General features: G+C 41.9%; 1 protein-coding gene across 1 annotated transcript in view; it reads right to left on the bottom strand.

The window, feature by feature from the left end:
- The window catches only part of si:dkey-22o22.2 (putative neural-cadherin 2), a 96,588-nt gene extending 69,991 nt beyond the window's left edge, over positions 1–26,597 (bottom strand). Inside the window, 10 exon segments of the mRNA XM_062423195.1 lie at positions 2,428–2,598; positions 3,398–3,566; positions 4,221–4,393; positions 8,637–8,779; positions 10,408–10,657; positions 12,025–12,136; positions 17,627–17,831; positions 21,020–21,245; positions 25,737–25,925; positions 26,561–26,597. Coding sequence (XP_062279179.1) covers positions 2,428–2,598; positions 3,398–3,566; positions 4,221–4,393; positions 8,637–8,779; positions 10,408–10,657; positions 12,025–12,136; positions 17,627–17,831; positions 21,020–21,245; positions 25,737–25,925; positions 26,561–26,597 — 1,675 coding nt within the window.
- Positions 26,598–27,341: the final 744 nt, after the last annotated feature.

Consider the following 27,341-nt stretch of genomic DNA (forward strand, 5'->3'; position numbering starts at 1 on the left):
AGCAGTAGTATTAGCAATAGTATTAGCAGTAGTATTTGCAGTAGTATTAGCAATAGTATTTGTAGTAGTATTAGCAGTAGTATTAGCAGTAGTATTTGCAGTAGTATTAGCAATAGTATTAGCAGTAGTATTTGCAGTAATATTTGCAGTAGTATTAGCAGTAGTATTAGCAGCAGTATTTGCAGTAGTATTAGCAGTATTTGCAGTAGTATTTGCAGTAGTATTAGCAGTAGCATTAGCAGTAGCAGTAGTAGTATTTGCAGTAGTATTTGCAGTAGCAGACACTCACACCTGTTGTTTTAAGAAAGGTTTGATATGTTTCATAAGCTTCTATATTAGGCATTTATTGTTTAATTTCATCATTTCATCACATGGAGCCCAAAAAGTCCCAAAAGATCATATTTTTTAACTTGTGTGCACAAGAGGAAATCTTTTAAATCTTTTTTGCAGCAGTTGATAGAATAAAATATTATCTTTCAAGGCTCCGTACTGCTCAAAATATACAATTTATTATGCAAGATCGTATAAACTTATTCACAACTAGGCACCTCAGATTTATTCAGAAACTTATTTGGTTGAATAGTTAAAACATTTTCATAAAAGCTGGCAGGTTTTTGTCCTAAAGTGTGGACCAGAAGTCACATTAAAACAAACAAACATTAATTCTACAGTGATGAACAGCAACAGAAAACAACAGTGAACAGCAGTGTATGTGCAGGAAACCCCTCAGCACAGCCTGTAAATGAATTCATGTCCCAGAAACATTTCAATCTGCCTGTTAAATAGTTAATGAGCCACTGCGTACATTTCCCTAATCTGACGAGGAGATCTTCTGACAGGACGCTTATCAAAACACATATTTGCACACGTAGTAAACAAACACGGACCCGCGGGAGGCAGCGGCAAATATTTCATCAGCCTTAAGAGCTTTCCAGGATTACACGCCTGCAGATTGATAGACGATGACAAACAGGCGGTTTCCTCCCTTCACCTGTTTGGTAGCGTAAACGCTGAGAGGACGGTGAGAGTGCACAGATGTTAGCGTGGGCGACTCCAGAGGGAAAGAAACCTTTTAACCCAGCGCCTTGTTTCACACTGAGAGATACACAACATGAGAAGAATCCACGCTGAGCATCAGCAGGAAATGAGAGTGAGACGATTCATTTCTGAACTGTGACAGAAACAGTACAAGTATCACAGTCCGCTGTATAAGTAGCAGGACAAACAGTAATGTAGTAGGACTACAGCAGCAGTGTTATTCCAACCTGTAGCAGTAACCATGGTAATAACAAAAAATATAGCTGCAGCAGTAGGAGCAGTATCATCAACAGTAATGGTACGACTAGTTGCAGTGATAGTAAGAGCAGCAGCTGGTTGTAGTGGTAGTGGTAGAAGTATCAGTAGAAGTACTAGAAGTAGTGATTGCAGTCCAGTAACAGCAGGTGTAATACTGGTAGTAATAGAAGTATTAGTAGAAGTACCAGCAGTAATGTAGCAGTAATATTGGCTTTAGGAGACACTCACACTGGTAGTACTAATATTATTAGCAGCAGCAAAAGTACTGATAGTAACCAGGAGTAGTAATACTACTACACACTGGTAGTAATAGCAGTATTATTAGTAGAAGTACCAGCAGTAATGTAGCAGTAATATTGGCTTTAGGAAACACTCACACTGGTAGTACTAATATTATTAGCAGCAGCAAAAGTACTGATAGTAACCGCACCAGGAGTAATACTGCTACACACGGGTAGTAATACTGTAGTATTTTCAGTAGTATTGCAGTATTATTTGCAGTAGTATTGAAGTAGTATTTGCAGTAGTATTGCAGTAGTATTGTAGTAGTATTTGCAGTAGTATTTGCAGTGGTATTGCAGTAGTATTGCAGTAGTATTGTAGTAGTATTTGCAGTAGTATTTGCAGTAGTAATGCAGTAGTATTTGCAGTAGTATTGTAGTACTACTGCAGTAGTATTGCAGTAATATTTACAGTAGTATTTGCAGTAGTATTGTAGTAGTACTGCAGTAGTATTTGCAGTAGTATTGTAGTACTACTGCAGTAGTATTGTAGTAGTACTGCAGTAGTATTTGCAGTAGTATTGTAGTACTACTGCAGTAGTATTGCAGTAATATTTACAGTAGTATTTGCAGTAGTATTTGCAGTAGTATTGTAGTAGTATTTGCAGTAGTATTTGCATTAGTATTGCAGTAGTATTGTAGTAGTATTTGCAGTAGTATTGCAGTAGTACTGCAGTAGTAGCCTATTGTGGTAGTATTTGCAGTTGTATTGCAGTAGTATTTGCAGTAGTACTGCAGTAGTATTCTAGTAGTATTTGCAGTAGTATTTGCAGTAGTACTGCAGTAGTACTGCAGTAGTATTTGCAGTAGTACTGCAGTAGTATTCTAGTATTATTGCAGTAGTACTTACACTGGTAGCGGCTGTTTTCAAACTTGGGGTCGTTGTCGTTCTGGTCGGCGATGACGACGGTGATCTGACAGATTCCGATCAGCGGCTCCTCGGCCTGATCGGTGGCCGTCACCGACAGCGTGAACTCCCGCTGACGCTCCCGGTCGAAACTCACCGCCGTGGTGATCACACCTGAGGGAAGAGAGGGAGAGGGTGAGAACCACGTTACACGAGATCCACGTTACACGAGATCCACGTTACACTGGGTTCAAGTTACATTTTATATTAGGCTATTTTGCTGTGGTACGCGCTGTCATGCCTTGTTGCTTGGCAAAATAAAACACCTTATTTTTTCTGGTAAATTTGCGACTTTATAATGTTGGAGAATAGCCAACTGCAAATTTACGACTTTAATCTGAGAAATACTGTTTTTTTTCTCTAAATATAACCCCCTCCTCCAGGCCAGTATTTATTTATTTTTTTAACATATATGACCCTAATACTCTACTTCATACGGCATAATTGTGGGCTGTTGCATGAGTTGGACTAAGCAATGCACAGTGAAATCTCCTCTCTCTCTCTCTCTCTCTATGTGTGTGTATGCTTGTCATACTTTCATATTTTAATGAGCGAAAATAAAATATTTCTTGTTGCAACTTGGTAGAGCCTAATTGTGCCGAAATTTGTGAGCTGTTGTGTGTGTAAATGTTGGGCCAAGTTACGTCCAGTGAAATCTCTCTCTGTGGTCTTCATAATTTTTGACTTCATATTTCAGTTTTGTAATTAATTGTTGCAGTGATCTACATGATGCAGTTGTTGCATGTAGTGAGCTGCTGTGTGTTAGTCCATGTAATGAGCAGCGAAATATCTCTCTCTCTCTTTCTGACTGAAATAGACCTCGAACCCTGACGTTACCATGGATACGGTCACACCTGGCATTTCTATACCTTGACCGAGACAGATCTGAAAGTCTGGCTCACATCCGACCTACCTGTGTCGGGATCGATGTCGAACCCGGACGACACCCCGTCTCTGTGCATGATGCCGTACTTGACGTCTCCGTTGACGCCCATGTCGTCGTCGTGGGCTTGGACGCGCAGCACGAACGAGCCCGGCGGCTGGTTCTCCAACACCGCCGCGTTCAGACTGTAGTTCTGACACTGAGAGAAGAAATCATCAGAGCAATGAAACGAAACTAAAATGAAATGCTTGGGACATTTCTGCTGCTGTAAACCTCAGAAGTAGTAGTACTAACACTGGTAGTAATACTGTAGTACTGCAGTAGTATTGCAGTGGTATTTGCATTAGTATTTGCAGTAGTATTATCAGTAGTATTTGCATTAGTATTGCAGTAGTATTTGCATTAGTATTGCAATAGCATTGCAGAAGTATTTACAGTAGTATTTGAAGTAGTATTTGAAGTAGTATTGCAGTAGTATTGCAGTAGTAGTGCAGAGGTATTGCAGTAGTAGTAGTAGTAGTAGTATTTGCAGTAGTAGTAGTATTACAGTAGTATTGCAGTAGTAGTGCAGAAGTATTGCAGTAGTAATGCAGTAATATTGCAGTAGTATTGCAGTAGTAATGCAGTAATATTGCAGTAGTATTGCAGTAGTAATGCAGTAGTATTGCAGTAGTAATGCAGTAATATTGCAGTAGTATTGCAGTAGTAATGCAGTAGTATTGCAGTAGTAATGCAGTAATATTGCAGTAGTATTGCAGTAGTAATGCAGTAGTATTGCAGTAGTATTGCAGTAGTATTGCAGTAGTATTTGCAGTAGTATTGCATTATTTCGGGGTGTGACGGGTTTATTCACCTCCTGGAAGACAGGCTTGTTGTTGTTGATGTCGTTGATTCCTACGATGACCTGGGCGGAGCTGCTGAGAGGAAACGGACCGCCGGACGCGTTATCGTCTGTGGCCGTGATGTTCAGGACGTACTTTGGTCCCTTCAGTCTGGGAGGTGGACTCCGTCGGAGCTTAATGATGCCTAAACACACACAGAAATATACAACTTTATTTATACAAGTCTTTTCACACGGAGCAGGTCTAGACTGAACTCTTTAATTTAAATTTAAAGAGACCCAACATCCGTCATCTTTAACGAGAACACTCTAATGGACTCTAATAGTGTGTCTCAGATCTTTCTCTCTCTCTGATGGATTTTAATGTATATTACTGTTAAAGTCTTAATGAACGAGTGTCGCTCTGCAGCTGCTGATAACATCTTCACATCAGTTTCATCATTTAATGTTAGAGAGCAAATTCTGCTGCATGTTTAATAATAAAGCATTGAAGTTTCATGGCTGCTCACATGCTGCATGTAAAGAGTATTCATCTGTCCAGTTACATGAATTAAAATGTAAAATATAGCAGAGAAAGTGTTTTTAACCTCTTCTGCTCAGGTTGCAGAATGAGAATAACCCGTTTTTTATAGACTGATTTAACCCTCCTGTTGTCCTCGAGTCAAGGAAGGAAGGGAGGAAGAAGGAAGGAAAGGAGGGAGGAAAGAAGGAAGGGAGGAAGAAGGAAGGAAAGGAGGGAGAGAGGAAGGAGGGTTACACGCCTTCATATACAGCGAGTAGAAGACAAGAAGGAAGGAGGGAGGGAGGGAGAAAGGAAAAGAGGTAGGGAGGAAGGAAGGAAAGAAGGACAGAGGAAAGAAGGGAGGAAGCGAGGGAGGAAGGAAGGAAGAAGGAAGGACAGAGGAAAGAAGGGAGGGAGGAAGGAAGGCAGGAAGGAAAGAAGGAGGGAGGAAGGAAGAAAAGAAGGACTGATGGAGGGAAAAGGGAAAAGAGGAAGGGAGGAAGGAAGGAAAGAAGGAGGGAAGGAAAGAGAGAAGGAGGGAGGGAGGAAGGAAGGAAGGGAGGAACAGTCAAAACAGACGGGTCAATTTGACCTGGGAGGACGACACAAAGGTTAATGTGTAAAATTTTAGGAGAGAAAGTGTTTTTAACTTCTTCTGCTCAGGTTGCAGAATGAAGAGAAGAAGAAGCTTTTCATAGTTCATTAAACACAGTTTTTGCATAAGAGATGAAAAAGTGAGATATTAAATCATATATTGAGAGACATGTTTGACTTTATTATTATTATGTTTCCCATCTTCTGAAACAGCAACAGTGTGATAATAAGCATGCTGAGCTAAAACACAGTGTAGATGTGAAGCTCTGAAGGCCTTTCCTCACGTCAGCCTGCAAAAAAAAAAAAAAAAAAAGAGAAAACCTCGCTCCGCATTATTCTGACTCAGGCCTAAAAACAAATGTCATATTTCTGTGCGCTAACAATCACTTCCTCATTAACATAACAGAGCAGCGGAGCAAACAAACAAACAAATAAGCAGCTTTGGTAGCAACATGAATAGAGACACGGAGGCTGGGAGGGAGCGAACACATCTACATGAAAATACTTCACAACGCTTTGAAGTGACAAAGCAGAACAGCCGAGCAAGCCAAAGGCCATCTGCCGCCTCTGTGTGTGTGTGTGTGTGTGTGTGTGTGTGTGTGTGTGTGTGTGTGTGTGTGTGTGTGTGTGTGTGTGTGTGTGTGTGTGTGTGTGACACAGAAAGAGTCTTAATATATCATTTATGTGCAAATGTTCATGTTTATATCTGTTTGTGCGTGCGTGTGGCAGAGCAGCGGAGCAGTGCATGCTGGGTGATAAGGTGACACACACACGCACACACACACACACACACACGCACACACAGAGGCTTAGAAAGACAAACCCACACACAGACACACACACACACACACGCATGCAAAGATAAACATGCAAAACATGACTGCACATCACACTGCTGAAGTTTATCTTCAAAAAGTCTCGCTTTGTCTCAGACACACACACACACACACACACACACACACACACACACACACACACACACACATATTTACAATGATTCAACCGGAAAACAGAAACACTGAACAGTGTGTGTGTGTGTGAGCTCTAGTGATTATAATTTGTATGTATTCATGTTTTTTTCTTATTTATGTGTGTATATGTGTGTGTGTGTGTGTGTGTGTGTGTGTGTGTGTGTGTGTGTGTGTGTATGTGTGTGTGTTCGTTCTAGGGGGTTCACCGGCCTTGTTATTGCTACCAAGCTTTATCCCCAAATACGTGTTACCACAGCAACAACCACTTTACTGTGTGTGTGTGTGTGTGTGTGTGTGAGTGTGTGTGTGTGTGTGTGTGTAAAAGCGTCACACGCATGTTTTTATGCTAATGCAAACAAACAAACATCCTGTTACTGTCCACCATGAAATTGATGTAACTAGATCGCCTCATTTTATGATTTTTAATCCAATAATCAACATTTTTCTTGTTTTACTAAAACTAATTAAAAACTTATATTATTATTATTATTATAACACAAATCAGCCCCAACATGCACGATGATTAATCTTCTTTCTGAGGCAGATGTTATTATAGATATCGGTCCATCCACTCTTTTCTTCCTTCCTTCCTTCCTTTCTTCCTTCCCTCCATCTGTCCTTCCTTCCTTCCCTCCCTCTGTCCTTCCTTCCTTCCTTCCTTCCTTCCTCCCTTCTGTCATTCCTTCCTTCCTTCTGTCCTTCCTTCCTTCCTTCCTTTCTTCTGTCCTTCCTTCCTTCCTTCTGTCCTTCCTTCCTTTTTCCTTCCGTCCTTTCTTCTGTCCTTCCTTCCTTCCTTCCTTCCTTCCTCCCTTCTGTCCTTCCTTCCTTCCTTCCCTTCCATCTGTCCTTCCTTCCTACCTTCTGTCCTTCCTTCCTTCTGTCCTTCCTTCCTTCTGTCCTTTCTTCTTTCTTCCTTCCTTCCTTCCTAACATCTAAGATCAGCTGTTAGGGTAAATGTTCCCATGATGATTAATCTTCTTTCTGAGGCAGATGTTATTATAGATATCGGTCCATCAACACTCTCAGAGCGAGACATTAAAGTATTAGATCTGGCTCCTGCTCCCTGGACGATGGACTCGTTAGATTTTAATGACGACATGATGTTTCCTCGAGCACCAATAACTTCACATCTTCATCTCCTCTAAGGCTCAAAGCAGCAGGATGTTGTTTTACTAAAAATCTTAAAGGAAAAAGCTAGAGGAAGAGGAGGAAGAGGAGGAGGAGGAGGAGGAAGAAGAGAAGGAGGAGGAGGAGGAAGAGGAGATTAAGACAGATGAGATGGAGGAGAGGAGGAGGAAGAACAGGATAAGGAGGAGGAGGAAGAGGAGGACAACGAGGAGGAAGAGGAAGAGAAGGAGGAGGAAGAAGAGGAGATTAAGACAGATGAGGTGGAGGAGAGGATTAGGAAGAGGAGGAAGAACAGGATAAGGAAGAGGAGGAGGAGGAAGAGAAGGAGGAGGATGAAGAGGAGATTAAGACAGATGAGGTGGAGGAGAGGAGGAAGAGGAAGAAGAGGACAACGAAGAGGAAGAGAAGGAGGAGGTGGAGGAAGAACAGGATAAGGAGGAACAGGAGGAGGAGGACAACGAGGAGGAACAGGAAGAGAAGGAGGAGGAGGTTGAAGAAGAGATTAAGACAGATGAGGTGGAGGACAGGAGGAAGAGGAGGAAGGACAGGATAAGGAAGATGAGGAAGAGGACAATGAGGAGGAAGAGAAGGAGGAGGAGGAATAACAGGATATGGAAGAGGAGGAGGAGGAGGAGGAAGAGGAGATTAAGACAGATGAGGGGGAGGAGAGGATAAGGAGGAGGAGGAGGAGGAAGAGGAAGAGTAGGACAATGAGGAGGAAGAGGAAGAGAAGGATGAGGAGGATGAAGAGGAGATTAAGACAGATGAGGTGGAGGAGAGGAGGAGGAGGAGGAGGAGGAAGAGGACAATGAGGAGGAAGAGAAGGAGGAGGAGGAAGAGGAGGAGGAGGGCAACGAGGAGGAAGAGAAGGAGGAGGAAGAGGAGTTTAAGACAGATGAGGTGGAGGAGGAAGAGGAGGAGGAAGGTGGGAGAAATGATATACAAGAGGAGGAAGAAGAAGGAAAGAAGAGGAGGGAGGTGGAGAGAAGAAGTGGGGGATGAGATAAAGGAGGAAGAGGAGAAGAGTGGAGGAGGAGGACAGAAAAGAGAGGGAGTGGAGGGGAAGGGGGGACAAGAAGAGACGAAAGGAGGAGAGAGAGGAGAGATAGTGGAGAAGGAGAAGATGGAGAGAAGAGGTGAGAGAGGAAGATGAGCAGGGAAAAAAAGGAGGAGAAAGAGGAGGAAAAACCAGAGGAGGGAGAGATGTTTGAGAGTCTATTCCCCCCCCCTCACCTTTCTGGTTGTCCAGCAGGAAGTTGCTGTCCTCGTTGCCCCCGGTGATGGCGTAGGAGACGGCATCTCCGTCCGGGTCGTTGGCGTGGACGATGGCGACCAGCGTTTCTGGACCGGCGTCTTCACTGAGGAACGTCTTATAACTGACGGAGAGGAAGGTAGAAACATATCATCGAGTTGGGTTAAAGATCCAAGAAAATAGAAGATGAGATGTATGAACGTGGGGAAGGTTACTGTGGAAATGTAATAGATTACTGATTACTAGTTACTTAATAAGTAATGTAACTATTTCAATGACTTCATCAAAGTAATGTAACTTATTACATTTGATGACTTTTCTAATTTTCTAACCAATGTTTTCCTTCCTTCCTCCCTTCCCTCCATCTGTCCTTCATTCCTTCCTTCCTTCCTTCTTTCCTTCCATCTGTCCTCCCTTCTTCCCTCCCTTCTTTCCTTCCTTCCTTCCTTCCTCCTTTCCTTCTACCCTTCCTTCCTTCCTTCCATCCTTCTGTCCTTCCTTCCTCCCTTCTTCCCTCCCTTCCTTCCTTCCTTCCTTCCTTCCTTCCTCCCTTCTGTCCTTCCTTCCTTCCCTCCATCTGTCCTTCCTTCCTCCCTTCCTTCCTTCCTTCCATCTGTCCGTCCTTCATTTCTTCCTTCCTTCCTTCCTCCCTTCTGTCCTTCCTTCCTTCCTTCCTTCCCTCCATCTGTCCTTCCTTCCTTCTTTCTGTCCATCCTTCCTTCCTTCCTTTTTTCCTTCCTTCCTTTATTCCCTCTATCTGTCCTTCCTTCCTTCTGTCCTCCCTTCCTTCCTTCTGTCCTCCCTTCCTTCCTTCCTTCTGTCCTCCCTTCCTTCCTTCATTCCCTCCATCTCTCATTTGAAAATGTATTCATTAGTTCATGTAGATGTTGGAATATAAAATAAAGATATTTGATGAATAAAGTGGGTTTAATTGGTACTGAGACTCCATTTAAGCTCCATGTGTGCTCCAAATAAGCTCACATCATGATTTATTTACTTAATATATAAAAAAATATTGATTTAAAAGAATTAAAAACAGCAATATATGTATTCAGTAACATGTTAAATATTAAAACTTCAAATGTAACCTCCATTTTTTTCTCGGTAAGTGCGGTTAAAGAAAAGTTAACCAGAGAGACAAAATGAGAAAGAAAGAAGAAGAAAAGTTTGAAATGAGGTAATATTTAAAAACAGACATAACAAATGCTGTGAAGGAGTTCAATAGACGCCAGTAAAAAAGGTGTGAAGGTGACAGACAGAGGAGCGAGAGGAGAGGTGAAGACGGAGTGAAAACAGATGGAGATGGAGGAAAATGGAGGCATTAAAAATAGACTGAATAAAAAAAATGTTATTAGCAGATTGTTGGTGAGAGACGGCGACAGAGAGAGAGAGAGAGAGGGAGAAAGAGAGAGAGAGAGGGAGAGAGAGAGAGAGAGAGAGAGAGAAAGAAAGACAGAGAGAGAGAAAGACAGAGAGAGAGAGAGAGAGAGACAGAGAGTGAAAGAGAGAGAGAGAAAGAGACAGAGAGAAAGATAGGGAGACAGAGAGAGAGAAAGAGAGAGAGAGAGAAAGATAGGGAGAGAGAGAGAGAAAAAGAGAGAGAGATAGAGACAGAGAGAGTGAAAGAGAGAGAGAGATAAAGAGAGAGAGAGAGAGAGAAAGAGACAGAGAGAGCGACAGAGAGAGCGAAAGAGAGAGAGAGAGACAAAGAAAGATAGCGAGAGAGAAGAAGAAGTTAAAAACTGTTCCTACACGCTCTGGGAGAAGACGGGCGACTCATCGTTGCTATTGGCTACCCGGATGCGGACGGAGGCGGTGCCCGTGCGAGGGGGCGTTCCCGCGTCCACGGCGACCACCACGAACTCGTAGACGTGATTGGGCCGCTCGTAGTCAAGGCGACGGGCGGGGCTGACGACGCCCCCCGACGTGATGTCGAAGTCGCTGCCGTGGACGAAGTAGGAGAGCTCCGAGTTCACAGCGGAGTCACAGTCACGGGCCAGAACTGAGGAGGATGAGAAGAGGAAGAGGAGGAGGAGGAGAGGAGGAGGAGGAAGAGGAGGAGGAGGAGGAACAGGATGAAGAGGAGGAGGAGATTAAGATAGATGAGGTGGAGGAGGAGGAGAGGAGGAAGGTGGGAGAGGAGAAGGAAGAGGAGGAGGGGGAGGAAGAGGAGGAGGGGGAGGAGGAAGAAAAGGATAAGGAGGAGGAGTGGGAGGAGGAGGTGGAGGAAGAGGAGGAGGGGGACAAGGAGGATGTGGAGGGAGAGGAAGAGGAGGATGAAAAGAAGGAGGAGGAAAAGGAAGATGAGGAGGAAGAGGAGAGGGAGGAGGAGCAGGAAGAGGAGATTAAGACAGATGAGGTGGAGGAAGAGGAATAGAGGGAAAGAAGAGGAGGAAGGTGGAGAGAAGAAGTGGGGGATGAGATAAAGGAGGAAGAGAAGACAATAGAAAGGTGGAGGAGGAGGACAGAAAAGAGAGGGAGTGGAGGGGAAGGGGGGACAAGAAGAGAGGATAGGAGGAGGAGAGAGAGGAGAGATGGTGGAGAAGGAGAAGATGGAGAGAAGAGGTGAAAGAGGAGAGGATAAGCAGGGAAAAAAAGGAGGAAAAATCAGAGGAGGGAGAGATGAAGAGTTGGTGATGAGACAGAAGAGGAAGAGAAAGAGGAAAGAGGAGAGATATTTTATAAATACATCATGTGTGTGTGTCTGTATGTATGTATGTATGTATGTTTGTGTGTGTGTGTATGCATCTGTGTGTGTGTGTGTGTGTGTGTGTGTGTGTGTGTCTGTCGCTGGCTGTCTGCCTAATAAGAGCAAAGCCTCGCTGAAGTCAGACTGTTTGATCTCAACCAGCCACCAGCAGCTATGACAGATGTCTCTAACACACACACACACACGCACACACACACACACACACACACACACACACACACACACACACACACACACACACACACACAGTATAATACACCCACAGGTGTGATGTGATAGTGTTGCCTTCACTGACTGAGGGCAAATAGTTTATCAGAAACTACTCAACAGATCAGCCTGTTTGTATGTGTCTATGCATGTGCGTGTGTGTGTATGCATGTGCGTGCGTGTGTGTGCATGTGTGTAAGTGTGTGTGTGTGTGTGTATGTGTGTGCGTGTGTGTGTGTATGCATGTGCGTGCGTGTGTGTGTGTGTGCATGTGCGTGTGTGTGTGTTTGTGTATGCATGTGCGTGCGTGTGTGTATGCATGTGCGTGCGTGTGTGTGTATGTACGCATGTGCGTGTGTGCGTGTGTGTATGCATGTGCGTGCGTGTGTGTGTGTATGCATATGCGTGCGTGTGTGTGTGTGTGTGTGTGTGTGTGTGTGTGTGTGTGTTACCTTGCAGCAGGGAGGTTCCAGGTGCGATGCTCTCAGGTACGCTGTCTCTGGTATAAATGGAGTGAAGGAACTCAGGTGTGCAGTCGTTCTCATCTGTAATATGGACGACGACCTGTAGGGGGCGTCTCACAGTTAGCGTCTCTTTCTATTAAATAAAACATTCTTCACATCTCCAGCTCTATATTTATATTCTGGGGCTCTACTGGAATATCTTTGCATGATTTCCAGTTTAAAAACTTGTCTGGAAGGTTTTTAGGTCGACTTTCTCCCACAAAACTTTACTCAGAATCAGCAGGTTTGGAAGTTGTTTTTTTTTTTTGGGGGGGGGGGGGGTTATTAGTTGGAGAGACTTTCCTGACAATAAATAAATAAATAAATAAATAAATAAGTCATGCAAACAATATGAAGACAAATGTCTCCAGCTGCAGGAGAGAAACCCATTTCCTCTCTCGTCACTTTCTCTCCTTTAAACCTTCTGCAGCAGCCCAAATCCTTCACCTTGCCACACACCACCCCCCCACCCCCGCCTCCTCGTTCCCGTCCACTTCACCCACTATCCCGACCCGCTGGAGCTCAAAACCTCACCGTTATTTTCCCCCCGATTCCCAGTAAAGCCTGATTTAACCGGTGACCACCTGAGCTCTGCACCACCTGCTCAGTAATAACAGATTCTGGATGCACGGCTGCTCCTGCAAACTATTTAGAGAAAAACTCTTATTTATTTTCACTTTAGACCCAACAGGTGAATCATGTCGAGTCCTGAGCTACACACTCATATTTTTTAACATAGATAGATTAAAGACACAATAACTCTTTATTAAGAAGCTTTTTGAAATCAAATGTAATGACTTTTAAGATATTTTTAACACCTGTAAACATCCTAATGAATCATATGTGATCCATGAGTTTTAGAGAGCATTACATCATCAGAGTAAAAACCTGGATCTAGGATCAGATACATGTAGTACACAGATAAACCACCAGGGGACCTTTTATTTCAACGTTGTCAATCAGTGAGACACAATTTTGAAGCCTGACGGTTGTTTTAGGTAAGAAAAACATTGAAATAGTTAGTGATACTTCAAAAGGAATAGTTACTAAATTGATGCAATGCTAAATTACTAAATATTTAGTATCTTATTTTATGTTAAATTCCTGTTGAAAATGTGTGAATCAGATTAGATACAGCAGCTATAGAGGCTAATTCTTCTGCTAATCTGTCATGTTATTGCATTATGTCATGTTGAGCTCTATGGAGGACCTTAAAAATGTTGTATTCAATATATGCTTTTTTCTTTTTTTAAAAACATGATATGAAAAATAAATTGCAAAACAAAACTCATAGATGCAAGGTGTTAATTCATTCATTTTTAATTGATTTGTCAGAAAGTCCAATAAACACTTCTGGGAGTTATTTGATGTTTCAGACTTTACGGGGTTAAAATGACCTGTGCTGGTCAGTGATTTTATTCCAGTCCAGAGTGTGTGTGTGTGTGTGTGTGTGTGTGTGTGTGTGTGAAGCTGCAAAAGCATGTCACAAACAGACACACACACACAAGTCGGCAGGTTACTCGTTAATTGCACGAGTTCATCATTAACATAATAATTCAAACTAAAACTTTATGTGCAGTGAGTTTAAACTTCAATGAGTCTTAATATATTATAAAGTCTACAGTCTGTAAAGTTAAACGCCTGTAAAAGCTGAAGGCAACACAAACTGCTGATGCTACACAAAGAGAAGAAAGAGGACGAGGCTTTCTACTACACACCTGGCTAATACACACACACACACACACGCACACACACACACACACACACACACACACACACACACACAGCTGAGTTTATAGAGCAGCAGAGGCCTTTAGGGGACGCTGGTAGTTAACAGCTATTCTCTGTCTGTACCAACCATCTGGAAACAGAGAGAGCAGGTGATAATGGAGTTCTGTAGGTGTGTGTGTGTGCGTGTGTGTGTGTGCATGTGTGTGTGTGTGTGTGTGTGTGTGTGTGTGTGTGTGTGTGCATGTGTGTGTGTGTGTTAAAGTGAACAGATGTATGTGTTATCTGCTGAAGCCTGAGAAGCTGTGAGAATGAGAGTCAGTACTTAGCTGCCAGGTTTCTGCACTTAGCACTCTACTGTGTGATGGTGTGTGTGTGTGTGTGTGTGTGTGTGTGTGTGTGTTGCACCCACACAGTTAATCCATAATGCTGAAAAAAGAACATCAACAGAGCCGCTGATCGGAAAAGTGATCAGATGTGATCGCTGAGCTTTTTTTTTAACGCAGCTTTGATCCGCTGTGAGTTTTTTTCATCGTGAGCTTCATGCAGGACGCAGCTGGAAACGAGGCGAAAACAGGCGGCGTGTGTTTAGTTTCACACACGCATAACCAACACACGGGCGGCATAAACAGTAAACGAAACAGTTGCATCACGTCTGATTCAGCGGCAGCACTCTGTCTCATCTGAAATTCATGAGTTTCCAGCAGAGAGCGGCGTGTTCAGCAGCCGAGGGTCAGAGAGTCTTTAGGATGTGAGTCTGTGACCGAAGAGCAGCGGTCAAAGTAACTAAGTACTTTATGTTCTGTATTTAACTACAGCTGAGAGGTACTTGTACTTTACTGTAGTACAGTTTGAGGTATTTGTACTTTACTCTAGTAGAGTTTGAGGTACTTGTACTTTACTCTAGTAGAGTTTGAGGTACTTGTACTTTACTGTAGTACCGTTTGAGGTACTTGTACTTTACTGTAGTACAGATTGAGGTACTTGTACTTTACTGTATTACAGTTTGAGGTACTTGTACTTTACTGTAGTACAGTTTGAGGTACTTGTACTTTACTGTAGTACTTTTACTGTAATACTGCATACTACATCACTCATAATACTGCAGTACTTTTACTGTAATACTGCATACTACATCACTCATAATACTGCAGTACTTTACTGTAATACTGCATACTACATCGCTCATAATACTGCAGTACTTTTACTGTAATACTGCATACTACATCGCTCATAATACTGCAGTACTTTTACCGTAATTCTGCATACTACATCACTCATAATACTGCAGTACTTTTACTGTAATACTGCATACTACATCACTCATAATACTGCAGTACTTTTACTTCACTGAGTACTTCTTCCTCTGCAGCTGTGGATGTTTGGTGTGTATTTATGTATTTATGTATCAGGAGAAGCGGAGCTGTGATATCACTGTCCTTCCTTCGTGTCCTCGGTGCTTTGACACTGATTCACACTTTAATACTCTGATGCAACACATGATGTCACATGAACTCGAGTGTGAGATGGATGTGTGATTAATCCTCAGAGGTTGAAATGACTTCTGCTCTGCAGGAAAAGATGCGACAGAAGCATCGCTGCATTAAAAGATTCCCCACCTGACGTGTTTTACGACACATAAAAACGTCTAGGTGAAGGTTGGACTATCTAAATCTAAATCAAGGGTGTCAAAAATAAGGCTCGTGGGCCAGAACCTGCCCGCTGAGGTGTCCAATCCGGCCCATTGGATAACTTTGCATAGTATGATGCAGGTTTCAGGAGCTAAAGTATTATAGTAAAGTTATATTGTACATATTATATATTATTTATCATTTTAGTTCAAGGGCCACATACAGCCTAATTTTAACTCAAGTGGGCCAGAAAAGTAAAACCATTGCGTAATAACCTATAAATAATACATAATTATAACTTTACTATAATAAACCATCTGCACAGTCGCCAATAAAGTTGGAATAAAATATTTTGTACCTCTTTCCATGAAATGATTGTGACAATGTGATTTATTCTTGATAGATAAAGTGTAAATATTCTCAACATTGTATTGATCAATCTCATTATACCTGGTCAAAGGTGATTACTGATGTGTATAAATAGAAAATAAAAAGAGGAATGTGTCTGAAAACTAAATTATTCCAACTTTATGGGCGACCGTGTATATATATAACTTTACTGTAATACTTTAGGCCCGCGAGCCGTATTTTTGACACCCTTGATTTAGATTTAGATAGTCCAACCTTCATGTAGCCTGAGAAGTCTTAAGAAAAATGAGCAAATTCAACAATATGATGTTTCAGTCTCTTACAGACTATTTTGCACCGAGGCAGCTGATTGATGTCTAATATATGAATGATTTTAATATGACCATGATATTGTATTTATTGTTTTTTCAGAGAAGTGTATTCATGGTCAAGGTGGAAAAATCTCTGAAGCAGCATTTTATATGAAGTCGGCTCCTCACAGTTTAACTTTAACTCCTGAGACATGCAAAGTTATCCAGTGGGCCGGTTCTGGCCTGCGGGCCGTATGTTTGACACCCCGGATTTATAGGTTACTGCTTTGGCTCACTTGAGATCAAATTAGGCTGTTTTCTGGCCCTTGTACTAAAATGAGTTTGACACCACTGATCTAAATGCATGTTTTATGCATTTGTAACATTCAGATGAACTTGAACCAGTCAGGGACAGAGTTCAGGGAGTTGCAGGGACCGCTGTGGTGAAGCTGAACAATAGAGTTTGATTTTTCTTTTTTTAATTAATGATTCATTCATCGACAAACATGTTGTGTAAGATTGAATTTGGTTCATCAAACTGGGGACGCTTGATTGTGAATTCCCTGCAGCTTTTTTGTTGTCAGTCCGCCTGAGCAGAGCTGAACCACGATCACATCCAGAGGACACTGAGGGTCAGACTCTCTGGATTATTTCAGATGCAGTATTTGAGATAAGAAACAAAGAAATAAATGATGATATCAAATTCTAATCTCGTCTCTCTGCATCGTTTTTCTATCAGATCCAAGACTGTGTATCCAGATGTGTTGAATTCAGGCGGGGAGCTCCGGTCCTCTGAAATGGTGCCAACGTGGAAGTAACTTAAAACTGCATTCTATCAAAAGGCCACCAGGGGGCGACCGTTTTGGTGTCAAAAGGACTTCCGTCTCTATACAAGTCAATGGAGAATTCACCAACTTCTCACTTGATTTCTAACCTCAGTAAACGTTTTCAAAATGTGTTTATGGTCTCAATCGCTAGTTTAAAGCCTTCTTCAATGCAGTATGATGTTCATTTGGGACATTTTGGCCTCCCTGATTTTATATGTGACGATAAAGCAGGGTATGCATTAGGGCGTGGCTACGTGGTGATTGACAGGTTGATTGGTTCACAGGTTCAGGAGCGCGGACAGATAGACTGCAGGAAATAGCCGTGAACTTGTTTCACATCGACAGTTTTCTCCGGAGTTTTGTGGTTATAGTCGTAACAGCTAACTTGGTTAGCATCACCAGGTTGCCGGTGTAGACTGTGGTAGATCCAGCCCTCGCACCCTCCCCCGCTCCGTCCTCATGCTCCTCCTGATGCCCATATAAGTAGAATCCCTGTTTTTATTTTTCCCAGCATGCACCTGAAATGTTCAAGATGGCGCTGCCCAGATCCGATACTATTGGCCTCCGAGCAGCAGTCCACAAACCAATGGGTGACGTCACGGATGTTACGTCCATTTCTTATATATAGTCTATGGTTGAATTACTGCTACATTTGTGTATATGTGTGCGTCTGTGTATGTGTGTTTGTGTGTGTGTGTGAGCGTACCTCGGCCACGCTGCTGAGGCCGGTGTCGGTCTCGGAGGCTCGGACCTGCAGCATGTGCAGGTTGTGTCCGCTCTCGTAGTCGACGGTCCGGGTGAGGCTGAGGGCGCCGCTCTCCTGGTTGATGCTGAACAGATTCCCGGGATTCACCAGCAGCATGTAGGACAGAGTCTTCTTCTGGAAGGAGACGGCCTGGACCAACGAAACACTGCACACACATACAGAGAGAGAGGACAGAGTGAGGCTAATAAAGGGTTTAACTGGAATATAAAGTGCTGTTTTCTTAACAAGGCTATGTAATTAAACCCTAATTGAATGCCTATATACATATAGTGCTTATGTGCAGTAATGTATCCCGTCTCTTCCTCACATCTTTGCTCCTCCCAGTGCAAGAAAAGGACATTTAACATGCTACTGAATACATATATTACGGGATCACTGAAATCCCGTGTGGTCGAGCGAGACCCCGCACAGATCTTTAGATGTGCTGTGCGGGATCTCGCGCGACCACACGGGATTTCAGTGATCCCGTGAGATGTTTACAGCTTTAGCAGTAGCAGCAGAGTAAAATCCAGCAGGTAAATGTTTATTTTAATAAACTCCTGGTGTACTTACAAACTTTCCAATGCATGGATTTATGAGTAAAGACCCTATTTGTACTACTGTAGAAGTTTGACACCAATCCAGCAATCCAATTATTAGTGGAGTAATTTACGAGATACTCTGGTGGGTCCGTTAGCGCCTGTACTAAGCCATTTGGCTGATGGCTCTCACTCCACCAGTTTGCAACCAAATTTAAAAAAAAGGCTGAGGCGGTGATTAGATAGACGTCATGGTGCATATGACGCTAGGTCGAAAATTACACCGAACCATCGCTTTAAGTTTAAATGTTTGATCTTAGACAACACTAACCTGTGGAAATGTGCACACTACACAAGTAAGTATACAGTGTACTACATAGAAGTATGTGATTTGAACACAGAATCTGTCTGTAAGTGCATATCGTGCTTCATCACAGCCTCTTTAAAGCCTTTTAAATATGTGTATTATGTTATTAAACTGCTGGTTTTGGTCGTTTTTGTTGTATTACATTTGGTATTGTTAGTGTTAGTAGTTTTTTCTCAGCTGTCTTTGTCTTTGTCCTTCTGTATTAACAGAAACATCATTACATTCCAGCGCCTCAGACACTCTGGAAATGGCATCTGTGTGTGTGTGTGTGTGTGTGTGTGTGTGTGTGTGTGTGTGTGTGTGTGTGTGTGTGTATTTTCACAGCCAGCTCTTTGGCTTTGCACGTCATGTGATGCATGAAAAGATGAGCCCTGTAGAGTGAGACAAAAGAGATGAAGAACGAGAAGGAGAGGTGGAAGGAAGGAGGGAGCAGAAGAAGAGGAAGAGGAGGAAGAGGAAGGAGGGATGAAGAGATGTGGGGAAGGACGGGGGGAGGAGGAGGAGGAGGTGGGGGTGGAAGAGGACCCAGATGTATGAGTGTGGCCTGAGGCTGAGAATTTGAAAGTGTGGCAAATTCAAATATTTATTAAAAGCGAGGGTCTGGATAAACATGAAGGGGAGTGTGTGTGTGTGTGTGTGTGTGTGTGTCTGTGTGTGTGTGTCTGTGTGTGTGTGTGTGTGTGAATCCCTCCGGGCTGCTGGCGCAAACCACATTATATTAATATCCAAGTATCCATGCCACCCTGTGAGCAGTGTGTGTGGGTGTCTGTGTGTGTATTTCTGTATTTCTGCATGCGTGTTATGTGTGTCTGTGCCTCCATTATGTCCCTCGTTGTGTGTGTTCATGTGTGTTCGTATTCTCTTGTGTGTGTGTGTGTGTGTGTGTGGAGATTGTAGAGCAGCGTTCTTGCATATTTACACTTGAGAAGAACATCATATAGGCCAGAGGTGCCTCAAATAGTCTTAAAGGTCTAATTATTACATTTCCACAACATCAAAGGTGGAGTAATGGTGCAGAACATTAACTCTGCACATGAACAGTATTTATGTTTTAATGGGAGGAGTGACACCTGTGCTTTGGCATGAAAAGGAGTCACGACTAGGAGGAAACGCTGCTCTAAGTGTTCATTAGTGAGTCATTTAACTCATTTATTGTAGAAATGTTTGATTTGAACAATTATTCTTCTGCAGTCTTAATATGGTGGCTTCAGCTGGTTCAGTTCTTTGGTTCTTTCCTCTGTGTTAGCGGTATTACTGCTAACGGTATTAGCGCTAGCAGTATTACTGCTAACGGTATTAGTGTTAGTGGTATTAGAGTTAGCGGTATTAGTGCTAAAGGTATTATTGCTAACGGTATTAGTGCTAACGACATTAGTGTTAGCGGTATTACTGCTAACGGTATTACTGCTAGCGGTATTAGTGCTAACGGTATTACTGCTAACGGTATTACTGCTAGTGGTATTAGTGCTAACGGTATTATTGCTAATGGTATTACTGCTAACGGTATTAGTGCTAGCGATATTACTGCTAATGGTATTAGTGCTAGCGGTATTACTGCTAACGGTATTACTGCTAGCGGTATTAGTGCTAGCGGTATTACTGCTAACGGTATTAGTGCTAGCGATATTAGTGCTAACGGTATTAGTGCTAGCGGTATTAGTGCTAGCAGTATTACTGCTAACGGTATTACTGCTAACGGTATTAATGCTAGTGGTATTAGTGCTAACGGTATTACTGCTAACGGTATTAATGCTAGTGGTATTAGTGCTAGCGGTATTACTGCTAACACAATGCTAAACAAAACCATGAAAACGTTTAATACTGCTGTAGTTACTACCAGCAGGTATCGTACGACAAGATCGGATATTTAGGTGGACAAAAGTATGAAATGAACTAAGCTACGATAACATAAGATAAGATTAGATAAGATAAGATGATACAATATGATGCGATACAATAATATAATACAATATGATAAGATTAGACAATACGATAAGATATGACACGATATGATAAGATGCGATAAGACGTTACAATACGATAAGATGATACGACGTGATACGATACAATAAGATATGATTAGACAAGATAAGATGACACGATAAGATAATACGATAAGATACGATAGTGATACGATAAGATAATACAATAATATGATAAAATATGATAAGCTAATACGATACAATACAATAAGATAAGATACAGTAAGATATGATTAGACGTTACAATAAGATACAATACGTTTGTTATCTCTTCCTTCCTCCCTCCCTCCCTTCCTTCCTTCCTCCCTCCCTCCTTTCCTTCCTTCTTCCTCCCTCCTTTCCTTCCTTCCTTCTTCCTCCCTCCTTTCCTGCCTTTTTCCTCCTTCCTGGACGTAAATCATGTGATATAAAGCACGAATCAACTTATTTGAAAGCACTAAAACTGTTTTTCAGACTGGTGACTCACGGCTGACTGACGGGCGTGTTCTCCAGCACGCTCAGGCTGTAGGTGGCGTTGGTGAACTGTGGCGGCCGGTAGCCCGCCAGGATGGCTACTATGGCGGGAAGGCCTTTGTAGCCGCGCCCGTCTACCGCCTGCACCCTCACCAGGTACTCCTTACTGGGGGTCAGAGGTCGCCCCGTAGTCTTGATCTCACCGGAGCGATGATCCACCTCGAAGCACTCCTCGCCACCTAGAAGGAGGCAGAGAGGAGAGAAGAAGAAGTACAGTTGAAGAGCATTTTTGTCTTGTATGTGAGAGTTTTTAATATCATTATGACTGTTACACCTCAGTATAATCACTAATTATCTGTTTAACTAAAAAAAAATCAACATTTCTCATGAGTTAAAAAGCCTCAGTCTCAGTTTAACATGTCAGATATTCACAAGAAACCAAGAAAGTAGTTAAAAGCTTTTATTGAGAAGTTATAACTTGATGCTGTAGACAGATTCACAGCTGTACAGTTATGAAAATCCAAACAAGGCAAATTGGGGCTGGAGGGCTGCTGTGTGTGTGTGTGTGTGTGTGTGTGTGTGTGTGTGTGTGTGTGTGTGTGTGTGTGTGTGTATGTTTATTTGTGTGTATGCGTGTGTGTTGAAAGTAAAACTGCTTCTGCCAGCTGGAGCAACATGTGTGTTTATTTCTGTGTTTATTTCTGTGTGTATGTGTGTTTATTTGTGTGTGTGTGTGTGTGTGTGTGTGTGTGTGTGTGTGTGTGTGTGCGTGTGTTTGTGAGCTGGTTAACACTCTTTGAAGACTCAGAGGAAGAGAGTTGGTTCGTTTTTTACCCACGTCCCCCCTGGGTGAAGAAAGAGAGAGAATGCTGCAAAGAAAGAAAGAAGATAGAAGGATGAAGAGGGGGAGGAGAGGAAACGATGGTGAGGCAGAGAGGAAGATAAAGAAAGATGAGAAATGGAGGAGCCCAGCTGTTGACCAGAGGGTTTTGAACCAGCAACAGCTGCATCCAACCTGTCAATCATCTCCTGCTGCCGCCTCTATTTGTGGAGGATTTTTCTGAAGAAGCGACACACAAACACTCAGAGTTCATCTGTGTGTCTGCTAGTTTCTGCAGATGGAATTTCAACTTTTTATTGTCTTTAGCCTCATTTAGACTGGATTTATGTCTGTAGGAGAGGTGGAGTGAGTTTAACATCTCCTGCTGCTGGTCAGTGATTTTAATCCAGTCTAACCCAGTTATAATTAAAGGTGAAACTACCTACTTTTTTTCTATGAATTTACTGTTCGTCCTCTAATTTAAATCCCATCTGAAGTGAAGGAAGATCCCATAATAAAGCTGATCAGATGTTATAAAAGTATGTAAGGGCGCTTTCACACCACTAGTTGGATTATTTGGTCCGCACCAGGCAGTAAAATTGTTACTATGTAGCATACAGACCGGTGTGGTCCGCCTTCACACCTGCAAACGAATCAAAATTGGTCCGATTGACGTCCCCTCATCTTCCAGTAGGTCGGCATTTGGTGCGGAGTCAAGCGGGCCGAGACCACCTCTTTTTGGAGGTTTCGGTCCACTTGATTTAGTGCGCACCCGAGTGCGATTGATGCTTTCACACCAACGAAAACAAACCCAACTAAGAGCTTTTGGTCCGAATGGACTGTTTAGTGCGCATTAACTGCTGTTGGTGTGAAAGCGCCTTAAGTCTTCATGTTATCTGATTTTAGCCAATATCTGTCAAATAGTCTCCATTAAATGTCTACTGGATTAGCTGTTAGTGGCTCCTTTTTGCAGCCACGAACGTACAGACAACTATCACCAGATTATTTTGATACTGAAGAAAACTTAAAAATCTGATGATTCTCAAGCAGATTCTGCAGACTCTTTTTTCTTGATTTCTACGCAGATTTATGGAGGTTTACTAGTGATGGACATCAGAGGTAATGATGGTCCCTCAGGAACTGTAAATCACACTGAATGATGAGAACAATATGTGTTTTATGTCTGTGTTTCAAGTTATTTCTATCTTGTAATACCACGTTGTACCTCAAGAGGCGATAGTGAGTCTCAGTCTAACATGAGAGGATGAAGAAGGTTATTAACTGGGTTTCCAATCCACCTACCGGAAATGATGATTGGCTAGTTTGCAAGCTAGTGTTCGCGTTCTTGTTGAGGGCGAAAAGTGTCCATAGTTTCACACTCAATTTTTTTTACTGTTTTGAGTGAAACCATCCAGGTATTCATCATAGTGCTGCATGTTTCCATACTTCTCAGTGTGAATGCAACTAATGCACGCAAAATATTAAGAAGTGCAAGTACAGAAGAAGAATGCTTTTTGACTCTTCATCACTTCCGTATCTTTTTCCTAACCTTTAATTCTCCGACAACGATAAAAACCTGTAACCAGACCAGGCGGGGAGTTCTGGTCCTCTGAAATGATGCCAACGCTGAAGTAACTTAAAACTGCATTCTATCAAAAGGCCACCAGGGGGCGACCGTTTTGGTGTCAAAAGGACTTCCGTCTCTATACAAGTCAATGGAGAATTCACCAACTTCTCACTTGATTTCTAACCTCAGTAAACGTTTTCAAAATGTGTTTATGGTCTCAATCGCTAGTTTAAAGCCTTCTTCAATGCAGTATGATGTTCATTTGGGACATTTTGGCCTCCCTGATTTTATATGTGACGATAAAGCAGGGTATGCATTAGGGCGTGGCTACGGTCCTCTGAAATGATGCCAACGAGGAAGTAACTTAAAACTGCATTCTATCAAAAGGTTATGTCGTGATTGACAGGTTGATTGGTTCACAGGTTCAGGAGGGCGCCTCATGCCCGTCCTGATGCCCGTATGAGTAGAATCCCTTTTTTTATTTTTCCCAGCATGCACCTGAAAATTTTCAAGATGGCGGTGCACAGATCCGATACTATTGGCCTCCGGGCAGCAGTCCATAAACCAATGGGTGACGTCACGGATGTTACGTCCATTTTTTATATACAGTCTATGAAACAGACACATGTTCCTGCAGCAACTTTTCTAAATTTGAGGCCTGAGCAGAAAACGATGGATAAAACTACACCTAACTAACAATTTAGGCTTTAATATACTTTTAATACGCTCAGTCTTTCTCCTTTCTTTAGTAATAACTGTTAATTAGTATAATACAGAAGAAAAGAGACCCTTGTGTAGATATTATTAAATAAAAATCTTATAATAATGATAATTTTGCAGCACATTAAACTCCTCTGTCCCGTCTCTCAAACACAAACTGTAAACTTAACATCCTGAAACGGAGTAAAATCACATTAATGCCACTAATTAGCGTCACACACACACCGAGTGAATTTATTTCCATACTGGCATGATATTAAAAACCTTTTTTTTTAATGTAAATTATTGGATTATTCGTTGGTACACATGTAGTCACACATAACGCCAAAGGGAAGTCAGAGGCTCTTAATATGGACGCATTAGAAATTAGCTCTCAAAATATCTCTCCACTCCTTCCTTTATCCTCTTCTTCTTTTCTATAAAAAAAAATAATAAAAAAAATAAAAATCCACAGCCACCGGCGCCCATCCGCCCACCCTCCCACCCGCTGCCTCTCCAGAGACTTTCCTATTATTCCCGAATCTGGGAGCTTTCTTTGCCCCAGGGAGCGATTAACAGCGCTGCTCCGTGCCGTTTATGTGCGTTTTTCTCTCCCCTCTCCCACTTGACGGTAATTGAAATTCAACAAGTCAAATTTTATTTATAAATCGGTCCTTTTTGAACAAAACAGGTTTGTCACACAGTGCCTCGCGGAGCAGCGGACCTAATTACAGATACAGGCAGGAAGATAAGAGGCGATAACACATATCACAGGTTTCAGGAATAAAACGACGGATCAGGTTTTGGTGTCTGTGGGTGATAAACGGGAACTGTGTCGCATTGAGATCAATCGGTATGTTAAAATAATCACAACAAAGGAGCAAATTTAGATCTTAAGACGTCTTTTTATGAACTGTGGATGAAATGTTTTAATAAATAAAAGCTTTGCAGTGTAATGTGTCTCTTTACTTTACATTAAACTCTGCTTTTTCCCTTAATAACCAAATAATAAAGAATGAACTGTAATTACACTACACCTCCAAACAAAGTAGAGACACTGAGTCTAAATAAAAGACGTGCAACTGCTTAAAGAGGTTCAGATGAAAATAAAGTTGGTTTGAGATGTTTATTTTAAAAAAGATCTTTTGGTTGTTTTTAATTTTTCATCCAATTTAACTGACTTTCAAGATAAGTTTTCACAACATTGACTGAAAATAAATAAAACTTAAACCTTTTTTGTGCCTCTATTTGTTTACGTTTTGTTAAATCTGCAACATGAGCTTTTCATACTAAAGAAAACACCTTAACATGATGATAATGAAGAAAAAGCTTTAGTTTTACTATTTTATGTCATTTCTGTTACATTATAGTCGATTTAAGGTTGTTTATTCTCAATGGACACAAGATTTCATCACATCTGTTCGCTCTGATTCGAATTAATCTCACAAAAATCAAACAAAAAACATATTACAGCAGATATTGCATATATAAGTATATTTATATTTGTTTTATTAGTGCAAATTTTGGGTACTTTTAGTAATACGTTTTTTAGTTTTTTAAACATTTTTCCATCTATCTATCTATCTATATAATTGGTCACATCCCTAATATAGATTATAAAATTTAAACTAAATAAACACTCACCATCCAGAAGCATAAACTGCATCTGTCCCAGCGTCCCATCTCGTTGCCGTGCCGACAAGCGGTACACTATAGAGCCAGGTGTGGCGTCTGGACCGACGGCACTCAGGTAAGGCGAAGGAAACATCGTCCACTGCAGGTCGGCCTGACTGGGCATGCTCAGAGTCAACCTGCACAGGTACCACTCATCACCTGCAGGAGAGAGAAGAACAACATTACTTATTTGGTTAATTTATAACAGTATAATGACAAGGAAAAGATCAATTTAACAGTTTGATTAAAGCTTTCACGATGAGTCTGACAGCGGAGTTTAAAGTCTGAGAGGAGGCGCATTGACCTGCAACAAACAGCTAATTAAAACCACTAAATAAAGCAGTAAACTCACAGACTCTGTTGGTGTTTAATGGGTATTCCTGTTTTCACTGTGATAAATTTCATTAATTAGTTTTTTAGTGAAAATCTTTACGCTGTCGCCCCCAAAAATATGTTTCCTCCAGCACCATTAGTGCCAGTCTTTGCAATTAAAAACACCCACCACTTCAATCCATTCAGGGACACATAAACTCAAAAAACACCATAAAAACACTGAAAGAAAATTAAACTAGGTTGTACAGAGTTTTACATGACATAGATTCATCAGTGTTGCTGAATCTGACAGGATCTTTTCTTCCTACTGAGGAGGAAAAGCGCCAAAACTGAAGAAAAGATAGAAAATCCTGTATAAACAAATGTCTGCTGTGACCTGGAGACTCTTAAACAAACCGATCATCCATCCATTAACTGACCAGAGCAGCCACAAAAACACACATAAAGAAGATCGTCCATACCATGAAGTTTGGTCTGGCCAACTTCAGATTCATTCATCCCAACCTGTCAATTGAGACAGACAGGAATAACTCCAATAAATCAGCTCAAATCCCTCAATAAACAAGCACTTCAAATCCAGGACAAGAAACCCCACAGATATCACCACTGTAACATCATTCATAAGTATAAGACAATCTCAGACTGTACAATGACGCCTGCCTTGTTTTTAAAATCCTACACAGTCATACAGAAAAATCTACATTTTCAAGAATATGTGTGGAGGAGGCTGAAGAGGCTAAAAAGCTCCGTAGAGCTGCAGAGTTCGTGAAGGTTTCCGTGTTGAGGCCAATAGTATCGGATCTGAGCAGCGCCATCTTGAAAATTTCAGGTGCATGCTGGGAAAAATAAAAACCCGGATTCTACTTATATGGGCATCAGGAGGAGCATGAGGCGCCCTCCTGAACCTGTGAACCAATCAACCTGTCAATCACGACGTAGCCACGCCCTAATGCATACCCTGCTTTATCGTCACATATAAAATCAGGGAGGCCAAAATGTCCCAAATGAACATCATACTGCATTGAAGAAGGCTTTAAACTAGCGATTGAGACCATAAACACATTTTGAAAACGTTTACTGAGGTTAGAAATCAAGTGAGAAGTTGGTGAATTCTCCATTGACTTGTATAGAGACGGAAGTCCTTTTGACACCAAAACGGTCGCCCCCTGGTGGCCTTTTGATAGAATGCAGTTTTAAGTTACTTCTGTGTTGGCATCATTTCAGAGGACCGGAACTCCCCAC

This window comes from Scomber scombrus, chromosome 7, assembly GCF_963691925.1.
Source record: "Scomber scombrus chromosome 7, fScoSco1.1, whole genome shotgun sequence".
Lineage (NCBI taxonomy): Eukaryota > Metazoa > Chordata > Actinopteri > Scombriformes > Scombridae > Scomber > Scomber scombrus.